Genomic DNA, 15,360 nt, shown 5'->3' with positions numbered 1-15,360 from the left:
GTCCATGGGGTTTTCATGGCAAAGATACTGGAGTGGTTTGCCATTTCCTTCTCCAGTGGATCACATTTTGTCAGAACTCTCTGCTATAACCTGTCCATCTTGGGTGGCCCTGCACGGCATAGCTTATAGCTTCATTGAGTTACGCAAGCTCCTTCGCCACGACAAGGCAGTAATCCATAAAGGGGAGTAATCCATAAAGGTCTGTTTAATTTTTGTTTGTTTGTTAATATAATGCAATGCAAGCTCCTAATAAGTAACTTAGAACTAATAGTGAATGACAATTTTTAATGGTAGCACGTTGTAATGAAAACATCTTGAAAACTTTTTTATGGCATAAGCTTAAAAGCAATTGTAGTCCATAATAACTTATAACTGACCAGACGAAATGAAGTGCCATCATCGTTTTAGTGCAGAATTTAAAAGGGTTCAACCATATTTAGTTATTTTAGAGTACCAGAATCATTTCCATTAATAATAGCCGTCCATTTAGTACATTTTTTTTCAACGACTTATTTAACTTACAAAATATTGGAAGTCTACATAGATTTTAAAATGGTACTTTGCCACTGTCAGAAGATCTGGAAAAGCCACGGAAGATCCTTCTCTTAGCGTGATTTTGAAGGTAATACTATGATGAACTAGTAGTAACTGTGAGAGGGACCTCGGAGTCCTAGTAGACAATCACTTAAATATGAGCCAGCAGTGTGCTGCAGCTGCCAAAAAGGCCAACACAGTGCTAGGCTGCATTAACAGAGGGATAGAATCAAGATCACGTGAAGTATTAATACTACTTTACAATGCCTTGGTAAGGCCACACTTGGAATACTGCATCCATTTTTGGTCACCACGATGTAAAAAAGATGTTGAGACTCTAGAAAGAGTACAGAGAAGAGCAACAAAGATGATTAGGGGACTGGAGGCTAAAACATATAAGGAACGGTTGCGAGAATTGGGTATGTCTAGTTTAACGAAGAGAAGGACAAGGGGGGAAATGATAGCAGTATTCCAATATCTCAGGGGCTGCCATAAAGAAGAGGGAATTAAGCTATTTTCCAAAGCACCTGAAGGCAGGACAAGAAGCAACGGGTGGAAACTAATCAAGGAGAGAAGCAACCTAGAACTAAGGAGGAACTTCCTGACAGTGAGAACAATTAATCAGTGGAACAGCTTGCCTCCAGAAGCAGTAAATGCTCCAACACGGGAAGTTTTTAAGAAGAGACTGGACAGCCATTTGTCCGAAATGGTGTAGGGTTTCCTGCCCGAGCAGGGGGTTGGACTAGATGACCTCCAAGGTCCCTTCCAACTTTACTACTATTACTATTACTAACTCCACAGCATAATATGTGAAGGATTACTTATTCATTCCAAGAGCTGAAACTCTCTGGTAAACTAGGATCAAAACAATGAAAGAATATCGTAAATTCCTGGGGGGGGGGATGTTTCTACATGAATGCAGACTGATGTGATGCTTGTTAATATACTGTACTTCTTCCGTTCTTTAGCTTGCAACTGCCATGGGAAGGCACAAGAATGTTACTATGATCAGATGGTTGCAGACAAAAAGCAGAGCTTGAATATCCATGGAGAATATCTTGGAGGCGGAATATGCATTAACTGTACCCAGAACACTGCTGGCATCAATTGTGAAACGTGCATTGATGGATACTTCAGGCCAAAAGGGGTAAAGGATCCATAACTCTGTTCTTTGAAATCCAAAACATCATTTCAGATGGTACCATATTCAATGGGGGGGGGGAATACAGCACTGTGAACTGTATTCTAGTCTCTCTTGCCTTCTAGTTGCTTTTCAAAATGGGAAAACCTAAAGGAAAGTTTCTCATAGAATATAAAAGTAACGTGTGTTGATATAAAGAAACACAATGAGAGAACAGGGCCTTCTGCTATTATTTCTGTTTGCATGGATGAAGATATAAATGTGTAGATCTAATTTTTGGTCAGTAAATCCATGTTACATTATTGCAACCATCAGTAGGAAAGTAATCATGGAATCTCTCCAGCTTTATAATAAAGGGAAGGATAGTGCTTGAGCTTTCAAATTAGGTTAAGTGGCATGATCAGGAGGACCAGTAGATCGCTTCATTGCTTTGATTTTGCTTCCATAGGTTCATCCAAAGAATCATCAACCATGCCGGCCGTGTCATTGTTATTCTGTGGGGTCTTTAGATGGCACTTGCGTCAAGGATGAAAAGCAAGCTACAGGAGGTGAGATGCTTGACTGATATTAAACTTTATGTCCCACATCTTCCAAATTAACGTTAAGCAGTAGCTTCTTTTCAGCATGCTATTTCTCTGATAAACATCATCTCGCAAAAAGCCTTTTGAAATCTGCTTGCCTCTGTTCCCGCAGAGCTTCCCTTCAGAGACCCAAGCTGTTGTCTCTCATGTTTTCTTTTGGTATTGCTATTTGTGACATTTGCAAATGAAGGCAGGAATTTTCCCCCAATGGACTTTTAATTTTTCTTCTTTCCTCTATCTTATCTTTTTTTTTTTAAAAAAAAAAAAAGAGTTGTTGTTGTAGACCTCTATGAAAATATAAAAAATATATTTTCCCTGATGTGCAGTCCACAATTATCCTTTAAAAATAGCTGTATATTAATACCATACATTTACGTCATTCTAAAAGGTTTTTTTTAATCATTTTGCCAAGAGTAGGGTTTCTTCCCTTGAGATGGTAATTAGACATAATTCAAATCCCCAATATTATTTTCTCCACTTTTATTTGCACTTGAAAACCAAAATAAGACCATTTGTGAAATGACACATTATGAACTATGTAAATTATAATGTAGCCTTAGTAATATGTAAGGGCAGTTTGTATTGTGGCCTACAACAGCTGACAATATTTTTTTAGGATTGGTTGTTGTTAGATTAGATTAGATGAGAATGTCACAGCCCTCACAAGGATTTTTTTTTCCTATGAGGCAGATTGAATGGAATAGTATTAATTCTATTATCTCTTTGATATTATCACATTGGTGAATATATTAAAACATTTTTTAAAAGATACATGAAAAACTACACCAAAGTTAAAAATCTAAAAGAAGCAGGAATCTAATAAATATATTAAATAAAAAGTCTTCTTTAACACATAAGGTCAACTTCCTTCCAGTATGAAGGTGTACAGTATGGTTTTATGGGAGAATAAAATATTTAGGTTTAGTAACTCTAATAAAAAACTCATTTATTTATTTGCAGAAACCCTTTCTTTATTAAAGTAAGGGAGAGTTAAATGTTGGTTGCCTTATCATATATCCCCTAAAACAACACCAAGATCCCAATTTTACTGAATCTATATAACCTGGAAGAAGTTAGTCCTTCTTTGGAAAGGTTGGAAAATGCATTTATTTTGACAATAGATGTTCTTGACATATTTGCAGATGAGTATGATTGCATATTACGTGTTCAGTATTGAAATAGACTGTTTTAGTGCTCGGGCAGTTTTCAGTAAGGAAAAGTTTTTATTTGAAGTAAAAAAAAATTTTTAAATCTCTGAATTATTACCCCAAGGGGAATAAGAACACTTTGTTCTTGGAGGATAATGGGATGGGATGATACTGAGTGGCTTTTTGTCAACTTAGCTTATATCTTATGTCTTTCTGTGCATTAATGCAAAGGATTGTGGGATGTAGTTATAATGGCAGCAAAATACTCTAGGATCATTTTATGTTCTTTATCAGTCCCATTATCCCTGCAATAAAGAAAGGATTCCATTATCATGTTTGCAGAAGGTTTTTATAAAATCAGAATCCATAGACTGGCCAGGACCTAGTTTTATAGATAAACACAGGCATTTAGATGACATAGATATTTTCCCTGGAAAAACTTTGATCTTGCACTGCCTGAATCATTTACTGTATGTCTTCTGCTGCATCACTTTCCCTCTGACCTCTACCTGCCAAGAAACTAAACAGTATTTTTATGCTGATAAAAGTTTATATTGCTGTTCACAAGCAACTCACATGACTATAGTGCAGTAAAGGAAAATAAATCAAAGTTCAGGTATATTCACGTTTAAAGTTAGAACATGGTGGCATCGGCCCAGGTCTTCCATGTCTAAGATATAGAATGGTATCATTATTGCTTTTTTTTTCGAGAGGAAAAGATCCAGGTATAGCATACTACACTGACACAAAATGTGAACAAGCAATATAGGAACCAGAGAATGTTGCCTCACAGTGCATGTAGCAGGCACAGTGACTATAAGATTACATGTGGCAGGCACCATACTTACAAGTTGCTTATACTGCCCAATGGGTAGAAAAATGCAATGATGTCACCACTGTTTCTAACATTTCCTACTTCAGTAACTATTTCTCATTATTATGGTATCAGCATCATTGCTGCAGCCTAGCTCTCCTTTTATTAACTAAACTTTTATTAACCTGCCAAATTCCATAAATTCAATTGTTTTTATTGCCAATTATTCAACATCATCTTTTGAAGGGCTTCTCCCCACTCATTAAACATTGATGGAAATGAATCTTTTTTTGATCACAATTTTCCACACTTAGGTAACTTTCCCAGTTAGAACTCATTTAGATTTGGGTTTCCACTGCGTTAATAATACTGAGCTTGGTTCTGGCTTGATTGTGCTGCAGGTATGCATCCTGGATCCTGTCATTGTAAACCAGGTTTTGGAGGAGAGAGGTGTGATCGGTGTGCATTGGGTTACAAAAACTTTCCTCAATGTGTGCCCTGCAATTGTTCTCTGAAAGGCAGTTTGAATGATGATCCTTGCGAAGGACCATGCAGGTGCAAGGTATGGGTTGCATTTTTTTCTTTCTTTCTTCAATGTTTTCTTTTTTGTAAATATTTCTGGAGGTGCCATGGTATCAAAATGCCATGACACCTTGAAGTTCTTCCGATGTGGATTTGATCTTTTAATCTGAAGTAATTACTCAGAATTATGCCAGCAAGTTATTCTTGTTAAAGCAGATTTCTTTTCCAAATAATGGCTTTGTGTAAAACAGATAACAGTGGAGAATTTATATAACATCATTGTTTTTCATTATTTCATTATCTTAATATTGATAGAAAAACTTGTAACAGAAAGAAACTGCTGCTAATAGCCACCCCTCCATCTCTGTCCCTAAGGCCTTGAAAAACTGGGTCTTGCTCCTGAGCATTGAGCTAGTGAGAGCCTGAAGCTCAGGAAATATAAATGCCAATGTATTGGGGAATGAATTTTGGATACTTGGAATTGTTTTTCTCTGATGTTTCATTTACTAATTAATTTGTCATATTTATATAGCTGCCCATCTCAGAAATACGACTTTGAATGCCACATAGTAAAACAGAGCCCTGCAGCAAACCATATTAAAATATAGCATAATTTAACAACAAGCAAACAAACATATATCAATATTTTTAAAAGAATAGGAGAGACAGCATCTTTGGTATTGCAGGTAAATGTAGCCATCTCATCAAGTCACCATTTCTTTAGGATCCTCAAGCCTGTTGACACAGGTTGTTTTACTGTTGTTTTTCATGGCTATTTTTGTGAACTGCCCAAGGTTATGGTATATAAGATTTGTGGCCATATAGGTTTCTTAAATAATAAATGAATACATAAATAATGTTTGATTAGAATCAAGGAGACCCAGGTTTGTGTCTATGTATTCTATAAGAACACTCACTTTTATCTGGTTGTTGATGGGATAAAATGAAGGGAAATCCTTTTGTAATTTGGTTTGAGCTCTTGGAGAAAAGATAGGATATAGCTGGGCAACTTTATCATGAGCACAAAACAATATGAATAAGAGTGGTCTGGTACGGGCCATGATTAACTTAAACCACTAGAAAAAGCCTTTAATGCATTTCTACCCAGGTGCCTTTCTAGTGTGCTAGAACTATGGTGTATTTTACAAATAATGAAATAAAACACAGCCACATTACAAAAGATAAAACCACATATTAGCAACAATTGCTGGATCTGGGTGGCTTGGAAATTTGACTAGATGGGATGTTATTAGCTGCAGTTAGATATCTTTGTAATAAGGACAGTATAAAATAACATAGGCAGGTGTTTTTGTACAAATAGCATGCGCATAATTTCCCCTTGAAAGCAAAATGTGGGTTAAAGTTAATTTCAGGAAGTATATAATATATGCATATTTTCCAACACTGAAGCTGTTTGAAAGTTAAAATGCCACAGAAGATATTTCAGGGTTTATTATTGCTGCTGCTACTGCTGCTGCTGCTGCTGATTTCATTTTTCTTATCTGAAGTTAAAGAAATGGAGTGCTCTGATTTCAGATGGGAGAATTAAATTATGATGCTTTTTCTTAGCTCTCAAATCTTGTGGACAGAGCTTTGTCATTAAGAGAATCCAGAGTTTCCCTCATTGCAGCCCTATTTCCCCCAAACAGGTAGGGCTCAATCCTGGTGGTCTTCTGAAAAACCATGAAGATCTGAAATAGATGCAGGTGTCCCTGCTTCTAGTGAGAGTTCTTTCTTTTCTTTTTTTTAGAAGTCTCAATTTTATTTTCTTATCTTATATATTCTGATTTTGTGGTTTTTTTTCACTATTCACCTCCCACAATGGCTTTGATAGATGGGTGGCCCTATAAATATGTGAAATAAACACATCAGCAAAGATGAGACGAGAGCTTTGAGGTCAGATAAGCAGGATTGTTCTGTCTTAGACATATTTTCTTTCTTTATAGTAAGCACAAATAAGCAGCATGAGAACAGGTCAACTTCACACAAATGAAACTAACTCAAGGAGGCTTCCACAACGATCCCTCATAAATACTGCTGAACCTTGTGTTCATCCTTTCTGGAAGCTGGTTGTGTCTGTTTTAATTTAAAAGAAAGTGGTGCTGTTCATTGATATCTCTTTTAATAATGGATCTGTCAAAAGGATTAGAAAGTTATAATAATATATATCATCTGCCCTGATACCCTCTTTTCTTCTATTTATTTAAAAAAAAATTACCCCTTTCCTCTGTTGCTTTTCTTTTATGAGAAATTGTACAGTTCAGAAATTACTTTTAGGTTTGCTTTGGTACATTTATCCAATTCTTTAGCTGGAAGGCAAGTGAATTATTTCTGATAGATGTGTATCAGTAGAGAATCACAGTGCTGGCTGTAGCTGGAGAATCGTGATTTCCATAAAAGGGTCAGCCTTCACTGGCCTGCAGTCAACTACATTTGGCATACCATACTGCAGCAATTATAATAATGTGCACAGTATTTTTGATGAACATCTTTCTAAAATAATCCTTTCTTGGCTGAATTGGAGGGTAGAGTGACATTATGGCATAAAAACTGTGATCCAGATTGAGACCACAGCAAGAAGGAGTTATAACCCATGGTAAATCCCTGTGCTTATTTTACATTAGGGGGGAAAAAATCTGTTCTAACTATCTCTTTAAAGAAATATATAGTTAACCCTTTATATTTCAGTTCAATCAACATATATAAAAGCAGGTTGCCATAATGAAGCTGCACACTAGAGCAGGGGTGTCAAACTGCCGGCCCATGGGCTGGTTTCATCATACCGGAGCTGTGCCCACCCCATTGCCAGCAATGGCGAAAAAGCTCCAATACGTTGCGCAACGTCACGTGACATTGCGAGTTTGACATGTCTGCACTAGACTGTTAGGGTCCTATTATCTTTTTTTTTTTTAAATAACAACACATTTGCATGTTTCTAAAGTAGAACAAGGAATGTATTATTGGAAATGGCCTGCAACTGTTTTTAGCAGAAGTCAAATGAAAGCAGAGCCCACCCATTTTTGAAAATGAGATAAATCAAAGTCAAAGAGTGATCCCTACACTGTGTATACAGCTTTCCACTGCTTAGTGCCAAGCACTATGTTGCGGGATGCTGCTATAGTTTATGCACACTACAAAGGACTAGAATTGTGATTTCTTGCTTCACAATAAATATATCTCTATGCAAACCAAACATCCCTGTTTTGGTCATAATGTTGAATGTGGTGGTAATGGTCTCCTGTTGCACTTAAGACCAATCAGAAAAATAGTTAAAAATGGTGGCTGGACCATTAAGTGTCCTCTGAGATGCAATTTTGGGTCTTTTATCTCTTGCCTGTTAACAGAAATATATCATTACATATATGCATACTGCATTAAACAAAGCAAAAGCAACAAGAGGCAACTAGATTTACTTCTCCTGCATGACAAAAAAAAACCTAATATTCTCCTCTGAATTTCTAGGTCTATGTTGAAGGGAAGAACTGTGATCACTGTAAAGCCGGCTTCTTCAACCTGCAGCAAGAAAACCCCCAGGGCTGTGAGGCATGTTTCTGCTCAGGAATAACAAATGACTGTACAGAGTCTCAGTGGACTTACAGGACGGTAAGGAAAAGCAGAGAAATGCATACATCCAACGAGAGTATATTTTATTTTAAATAAAATCTCAACATGAAACTCACTCTGTGGACATTTTTTTTAACTTGCCTATTTTCCCTCCTCAGAATACACAACATGATTCTTCCTAGAAATGAAAGCCAAATTTTCTAAATTTTCACACTGGAGAGGTGTTCCATTATCCATACCAAAGTGAAAAATGCAAACAAAACAATTTCCTCAGGGAAATTTAGTTTTTGCCTATAAAAATATGTGAAAGAGATGGAAATTATGTGATTTTTCAAACATAGACAGATAAAAATCTATACAGATTAATATGTATTCTGCTTCTACAATTGAACTTCCATTCTATTCTGGAAAACTCCTTAATCCTCCAGATCTAATCTAGTGATGCACAGGATGCTGTGGGATCAAAAAAACATCTGTAGTTAATCTTATAATTCATAGATGGATAACCCACAGTCTAGTTGCTTACAGTTGTGCCTCAGAAACAAACTGTACTGTAAACACTGGGAAGCCCAGTGGTACCGCTTTGGTCGGAAGGTAACAGTGTTCCATGCTTTGACATATAGCCCTGCTGACCACAGAAAATGTCTTCAGTAACGATGACTCTCTTGGCCAAGAAATGGAGATGAGCACTCTGCCCTAGAGTTGGACTGGGCAGAGAAACTCAGGCCAGGAGTAAGTAGATTTTTGTTTTTAATCCAAATTATATTTCCTGGAAAGGGCACTGTCTGGTAAGTGCTGAATCCTTATCTGAAGAAAATAATACAAATAAATGCTACCCTTGATTGGCAGATATCATCCTTTCAACGTATAGTCAGGAAAATATAAAATTGACTACAGCAGCGGTTCTCAACCTATGGGTTGCGACCCCATTTGGGGTCGATTGACCATTTCATGGGGGTCGCCAAGCAAGTCTGTCTGCCATTTTTTCCCCCTTTTCTGGCGGGTACTTTACCTCCCTTGGGCTGAGCTAGCTGGTGGCCCAGCCGGTGGTTGGCCTGCTCCGTCTCTGCTGCTTGCCAGCTACACCTCGGTCGGCGCAGGGGGCGGCACCACGCATGTGCAGCGCTCCCGGGCAGGGAAAGTCCTCGATTTATGACCGGTTGGGTAGTCCTCGACTTACGACCGGTTTAGTCCTCGACTTACGACCGGTTGGGGGTTGCGGCATTAAAAAGGTTGAGAACCACTGGGCTACAGTTTATCTGGATACATGAGAATAGGAAAGGAAGTAGTGAACCTTTCTGCATACAGTCTTTAGTAATGCTAAGGTATGACGATTATAGGATGGTAGGTGATCACAAAGGAGACTTTAAACCTGATATGCCTATCAGAATATATGACATTTTGTATTGTAATGAAATTATTCCATGTTACACGCTGAGACACTTTTTGCATAACTGACAATTCAGTAACAACTGCAAACAGTGATGAGCAAGTAAAGCTGGTTATTCAAGAAAGGTGAATCCCAGGATTATTGCTAAGGCTGAGACTTAACTTCTGAACATGACTTGTTTAACGTTCTTATTTTACTTTATTCATGAATAAAGTATTGGTGTTCTTCCAATGTAACAACTTTTAACCAAAACAAGACTGCATTACAGGTTGTCCTCAACTTAGAACAGCTTATGCAGTGATTGTTCAAAGTTACAAACATTGCAGCTTCCCCATGTTCATATGATCAAAATTGAGACGTTTGGCAACTGGCTCATCTTTATGATGGTTGCAATGTTCTGGGGTCATGTGAGCACCATTTGCAACCTTCTGACATGCAAAGTCAACGGAAAAGCCAGAGTCACTAAACAACCGTGTGTGCTGCCCCACTTGTTCACCCATGCACATAACTGTGGTGTCAAGCCTCTGCAGGCTCAACATAAATGGGCAGGGGGAGGGGACTGAGAACGGCATGCGGGGCAGTAGTGGGGACCAGCAGCATGCGGCGACAGACCGTCCCATGATACCTGGTGGAATGTGGCTGCAGAGACGTCAGCTTCGTGATCTCCCTGCCAGACAGCTGAGCGGCTCAGTTCCAGGCCGCTGAACAGCTGTTTGGTGCGGGCAAGCGGCAGGGAGCTGAAAGCTGACAGCGCGGCCCGACGCACAGCCAAACGACGCAGGGACACAGGAACTGGGGTTGCAGTGTGTTCTGCCTGGATGCTTTTAAAACCGTGCATACCGGATGCTGGTTAAGTGAGAGGGGGTGGGGCCGGCTGAGGGGTGTGTAATATAAAGCGCTGGGAGGCGGTTGCTCCCAGCGCTGACTTTGATTGTTGTTTACTTGCCTAAACGCATGCCAGAAGTTCCTTGATTTAATCCAGCCACTTGTGAACTTGTCGACTCGTGTCTTCTTTCCAGGGGTGTGGTAAGGATTTGTGAATGTGGTTTAGTGAGTTTATTTAATATTCCCCAGGAATTCCCTTTACCAAAACTGAGAGCTATCCCAATTAAGTCCAGCCATAAGCAGGCCAAGATTAGCCCACAAAGCAATTGAAAGTTGTTCAAACAAAATAACTCCACCAGGTAAAACTTAAATCCACACACAAGAGAGATCACATGGCAAAAAAAGTTCAGGTACTCCAAGGCACAATTCAAAACACGGTGCCCATCCAGAGTGAAGCAGGAATCACGACAAACAAACAAACAGCTAGAAAACCAGCACATTCTAGCAACACCTCCCTGTTTCTGCTGTGATAAATAGCCAGCTTTCTGGTGCAGCCCATCAAGATGGGTGGGGTCTTCTCCTCTTGAGTAGTCTGGCTGACCTCTGCTGCTCCTGCATTTTTTCTGCCCTGCGTGTTCTCAGATTAGGTGCAGAAGGCATTTCCTCATCCTCTTCACTGGCCATCTGCCACTGCAAACTTTCTCCAGCTGAAGTCTTTTGGATGGCTGTTCAGAGCCATCAATCAACCCAGTTCCTGATATGCCAGGAATGGGCTCAACCTCCCCTGACATATGAGGAGGAATATGGGGAGTCACCAAAGGGAGACATCACACCGTGTTACTAAATTAGCAACTGTAGTGATTCACTTAATAACTGTGGCAAGAAAGGCTGTAAAATGGGGCAAAAATCACTTAACAAATGTCTCACTTAGCAACAGAAATTATGGTCATAAGTCAAGGATTACCTTTTAAGAGTGTTAAATGTAGCAGAGATTATCATAACATAAGCAAGGAAATCATGCAATACTGCTTAAAAGCTTTGCCAAAATGCTAGTAATGTAACATATTACTTCCTATTACTTATACTGTCTATGACCACTTAATTAAGTCCACTGATAGCACTCTTCTGGGCTTAACTCCCTTATAGACCTATAAGTAGTACTTCACCATGATATCGCAAGCAATTTGTAAATTCAGGCGATAAATAATTTGGCTCAATTTGGGCTTGACATCTTATCCTCAAGCATTTCATTAATTAAGAGTGCTCTAACTGAGTTGAGCTTGGGAAAAATGTCTGGCTTAGATATGCTTATCTTTCTTTACTGTATACGCATACAAAATGAATGTCCCAAAGTTACTTTTTCAAGAGGCAACTGGACTTTTTTTGTTTTTGTTGTCATTTGAAAATGTTTCACTTCTCCTCCAAGAAGCTTCTTCAATTCTAGCTTATTTCCTCTTTGTAAGGAGCCAGCTTCTTTCCAATTAGAAATGCTGTCAGTGTAATACTATACAGTAGATCCACTGCCTCCTGATTTTTTCTTTTCAGTTCCTTTCTCAATCAGTTATAGAAGTTGGGGAAAGTGAGCTATGAGCTCAAACAGCCCCTCATCTTTCCAATGATGTCAACCAAGGTGGGAGTAGGAAAAATACAGGACCAAAGGTTTAAGACTAAAAGTTTTTCCTGTAATTCTGAAATAGGCTTTTGTTGTTGGAGAAGGCATGTCAGAATTTTCTTCCCTTTGAAGGAAACATCACTCATTGCCTTCAAGAAAAGCCCTCTCATATGAAATATGTTGGATTTTAATACCCTGATCTTGGTGCATCATTATCTTCTCTCATTTCCAGTCACTGGGTGATTTCATTATTCTTTCTTTCCTTGCTCACACAGAAAGCCAAGTTTCCATTCCTATCCCTAACCCTGTCTGGTTTTGACAGAGACTCGTTACAGATTCTTGCTAAAATAATTGTCAGGCAAATCCTTATTCTGTAGGAAATATTAATAGGATAATGTTTCCCTTTTTCCTATTCTGTGCATGATCATAGTCTTATTCTTATATAGAGAGAATTTGGCTAATTTTGCCATAAAGAAATGCATCTAATTATGAACATTCTTTTCAATGCATTCAATGCAACTTCAATCTCATTACGAGTTTGGCATCTATAAAATCATAATGAGTCAAAATGACTCTTTTCCTTTTTGCCTTTTTAATTTCTTAGCTTCCTCAGATATGAAGTGAAAACTTCAGTGAGCTATTAAAACTCATGAGAATGAAATGTTCTACTAAACATTTCTTTGTGTTGCCATGTTCAAATCAACCATGGATTTTTAAAATGTATATAGTATGACCTTATCATATCTTCTCAAGAAGCTTTTCTCCTTATTTCATTGATGTGTATTCCAGAAAAAGTGTTCAATTAATACTACAAACTTAAACTTCTGTTACTCTTGATTTGCCTAAGTATGGGAAATTGGTTAATTATTTTCTCAAGGAGAAGTATAGTAAACCCTATTCTCAATATTAAATGAGAAATTATTAAGGGCCAGTTTTGTGTAGAGCTTAAAGTTCTGGACTGTCAGGAGACTTATCTATTCTAATGAGTTCTAGTCCTCTCTAAGTATAAAAGTTGATTGATCCATTTGGGCCATTCTCTCTCAGCCCAACCCATCAAGGGTTGTTGCAAGGAGATGGGAGGATTTTATACACTGCCTTGAATTGTGGAAAATGTCAGAGCATGCACAGTCTTATTGTGCTGAGGTAACCCAGAGTAAATACAGTAAACAGTGGTTTGTATTAAATGGTGGTTTATGTTACACTATGTACAATATATACTAGAAACAAAATACATACATGTGGTGATTCAGCAAACACAGCAATTACAGCAGGAAATGGATGAGAGAGATACACAGCAGTAAAAGCCTTCCCTTCAGGCTCTTAAAGGAACAGACACAGACCCTGCTGAGTTATTCCTATTATTGCATCATCTACCTTATGTTACATTACATCATTACATAAGCTGTTTAGCCTTTAAATCATTACCCTGAGAGAAAATAAAAGTGGGATATTATTGTTAATATTAATATGAAAGCAAATAAAAGACAAAAAACAAAGATTTTTTTTTTAAAAAAGAAGGAAGATTATGAATGTTAACAAGTATTTTTCTTTGTTATCATAGATTATGGACATGAGTGGCTGGCAATTGACTGATGAACGGGGCCTTGCTAAACTTACTCCTCAGCAGGACAGTTTTGATGGACCTCAGCAACTGAGCATCAGTAACATAGTTGCAAGAACTGTTCTGCAGCCTATTTATTACTGGAGTGCACCGAGTCCTTATTTGGGCAACAAAGTAAGTATTGATATTCGACTGAGTGCTAATTTGTTGTATCAAAAATGATTTTTTTTAATGTTCTCATTTGTGACATAAATATTTGGCCAGTGAAACTGTTAGCTAAAAGGAACTAATGGTAATTTAGAGAATCCAAGTGAAAAATAAGGCAAAGGGCAAGTAGACTAAGCAAAGTATTTCTACATTAAGAGCCTCCTGGCAGTTTCTAGTTGCAGATGTTAGAAAAACTCACATAATTTGCAATACTATTTCTATGATGAGATGGCTAGGGGGTCTATTTTATATGGATGTATATTTTTTTCAAGTGGTGTTATCTCCCTTCCTGTACCTTCACATTTCATTTGTTCTTTCTCAACTTAGTTTGTACAGATGCTGCTAGCAGGTCAGATATTAAGGGGGAATGCTAGAAAATCTGCCATGATTGATGGTAAACATCAGTGCAAGGTGTTCTGTCCTAGAATAAAAAAAAAGTGATGTGTGGTTAAAAGATACATAGTCTTTGCTATGTTGTTTAAATCCACACAGCTACTCAAGAACCGACCCATTGCTTGTATCTTTGTTGTTGTTGCTAATTGCAAAGTCGTGTCCAACTCATCGTGACCCCATGGACAACGTTCCTCCAGGCCTTCCTGTCCTCTACCATCTTCTGGAGTCCATTTAAGTTCACGCCTACTGCTTCAGTGACTCCATCCAGCCACCTCATTCTCTGTCGTCCCCTTCTTCTGTTGCCTCAATCTTCCCAGCATTAGGCCCTTTTCCAGTGAGTCCTTCCTTCTCATTAGGTGGCCAAAGTATTTGAGTTTCAACTTCAGGATCTGGCCTTCTAAAGAGCAGTCGGGATTGATCTCTTCTAGAACTGACCGGGTTTGAATGCCTTGCAGTCCAAGGGACTCGCAGGAGTCTTCTCCAGCACCATAGTTCAAAGGCCTCAATTCTTTGTCGCTCAGCCTTTCTTATAGTCCAACTTTCAGATCCATACATTGCAATTGGAAAAACCATGGCCTTGACTATACACACTTTTGTTGGCAGGGTGATGTCTCTGCTTTTTAGTATGCTGTCTAGATTTGCCATAGCTTTCCTCCCCAGGAGCAAGCGTCTTTTAATTTCTTGGCTGAAGTCCCCATCTGCGGTGATCTTGGAACCCAGGAAAATAATAGCTTTGGAATAATGCTATAGATGTTTCAGATGGGATGGGAAGGTCCATCCTGAGATCAGCCTATTTTATGTGGTCCCAGGCTAAGTTCAAGAACTCTGTGTACTCCTAGTGAAAGAGAGAAAAGGCTGTTAGAAAGAGAAGAAAGGCTTGCAGAGAGAAGGAGGGTTTACCCATTCTCCTCTCCCCATTGCCTGCTTCCACTTATGCTATCATGCCTCAATAGATGAGTATCAAAAGAATATCATATTTTCTCCCTCCCTCTGTCTTATTCGCACCCTTACACTAGTTCTTATTGATTCTTAAATATTTCTTAATTCTTATTCTTTGCATTATTAAAA

At 38.4% G+C, this 15,360-nt stretch overlaps 1 protein-coding gene across 11 annotated transcripts in view; it reads left to right on the top strand.

Annotated features, from left to right (window-relative positions):
- The window catches only part of LAMA2 (laminin subunit alpha 2), a 471,875-nt gene that overhangs the window by 153,402 nt on the left and 303,113 nt on the right, over positions 1–15,360 (top strand). For all 11 annotated transcript variants that reach the window (XM_039324668.1, XM_039324684.1, XM_039324648.1 and 8 more), the window contains exons 8-12: positions 1,503–1,681; positions 2,124–2,223; positions 4,620–4,780; positions 8,203–8,343; positions 13,693–13,866. In XM_039324668.1, the coding sequence (XP_039180602.1) occupies positions 1,503–1,681; positions 2,124–2,223; positions 4,620–4,780; positions 8,203–8,343; positions 13,693–13,866 (755 nt within the window). The remainder of the gene's footprint in view (positions 1–1,502; positions 1,682–2,123; positions 2,224–4,619; positions 4,781–8,202; positions 8,344–13,692; positions 13,867–15,360) is intronic.

The sequence above is a fragment of the Crotalus tigris genome, unplaced genomic scaffold (genome assembly GCF_016545835.1).
Source record: "Crotalus tigris isolate CLP2741 ecotype Arizona unplaced genomic scaffold, ASM1654583v1 scf7180000017611.44802233496:7321179, whole genome shotgun sequence".
Taxonomy (NCBI): domain Eukaryota; kingdom Metazoa; phylum Chordata; class Lepidosauria; order Squamata; family Viperidae; genus Crotalus; species Crotalus tigris.
The sequence above is the reverse complement of the archived record's forward strand: the minus strand, read 5'-3'. Positions and strand labels throughout refer to the sequence as shown.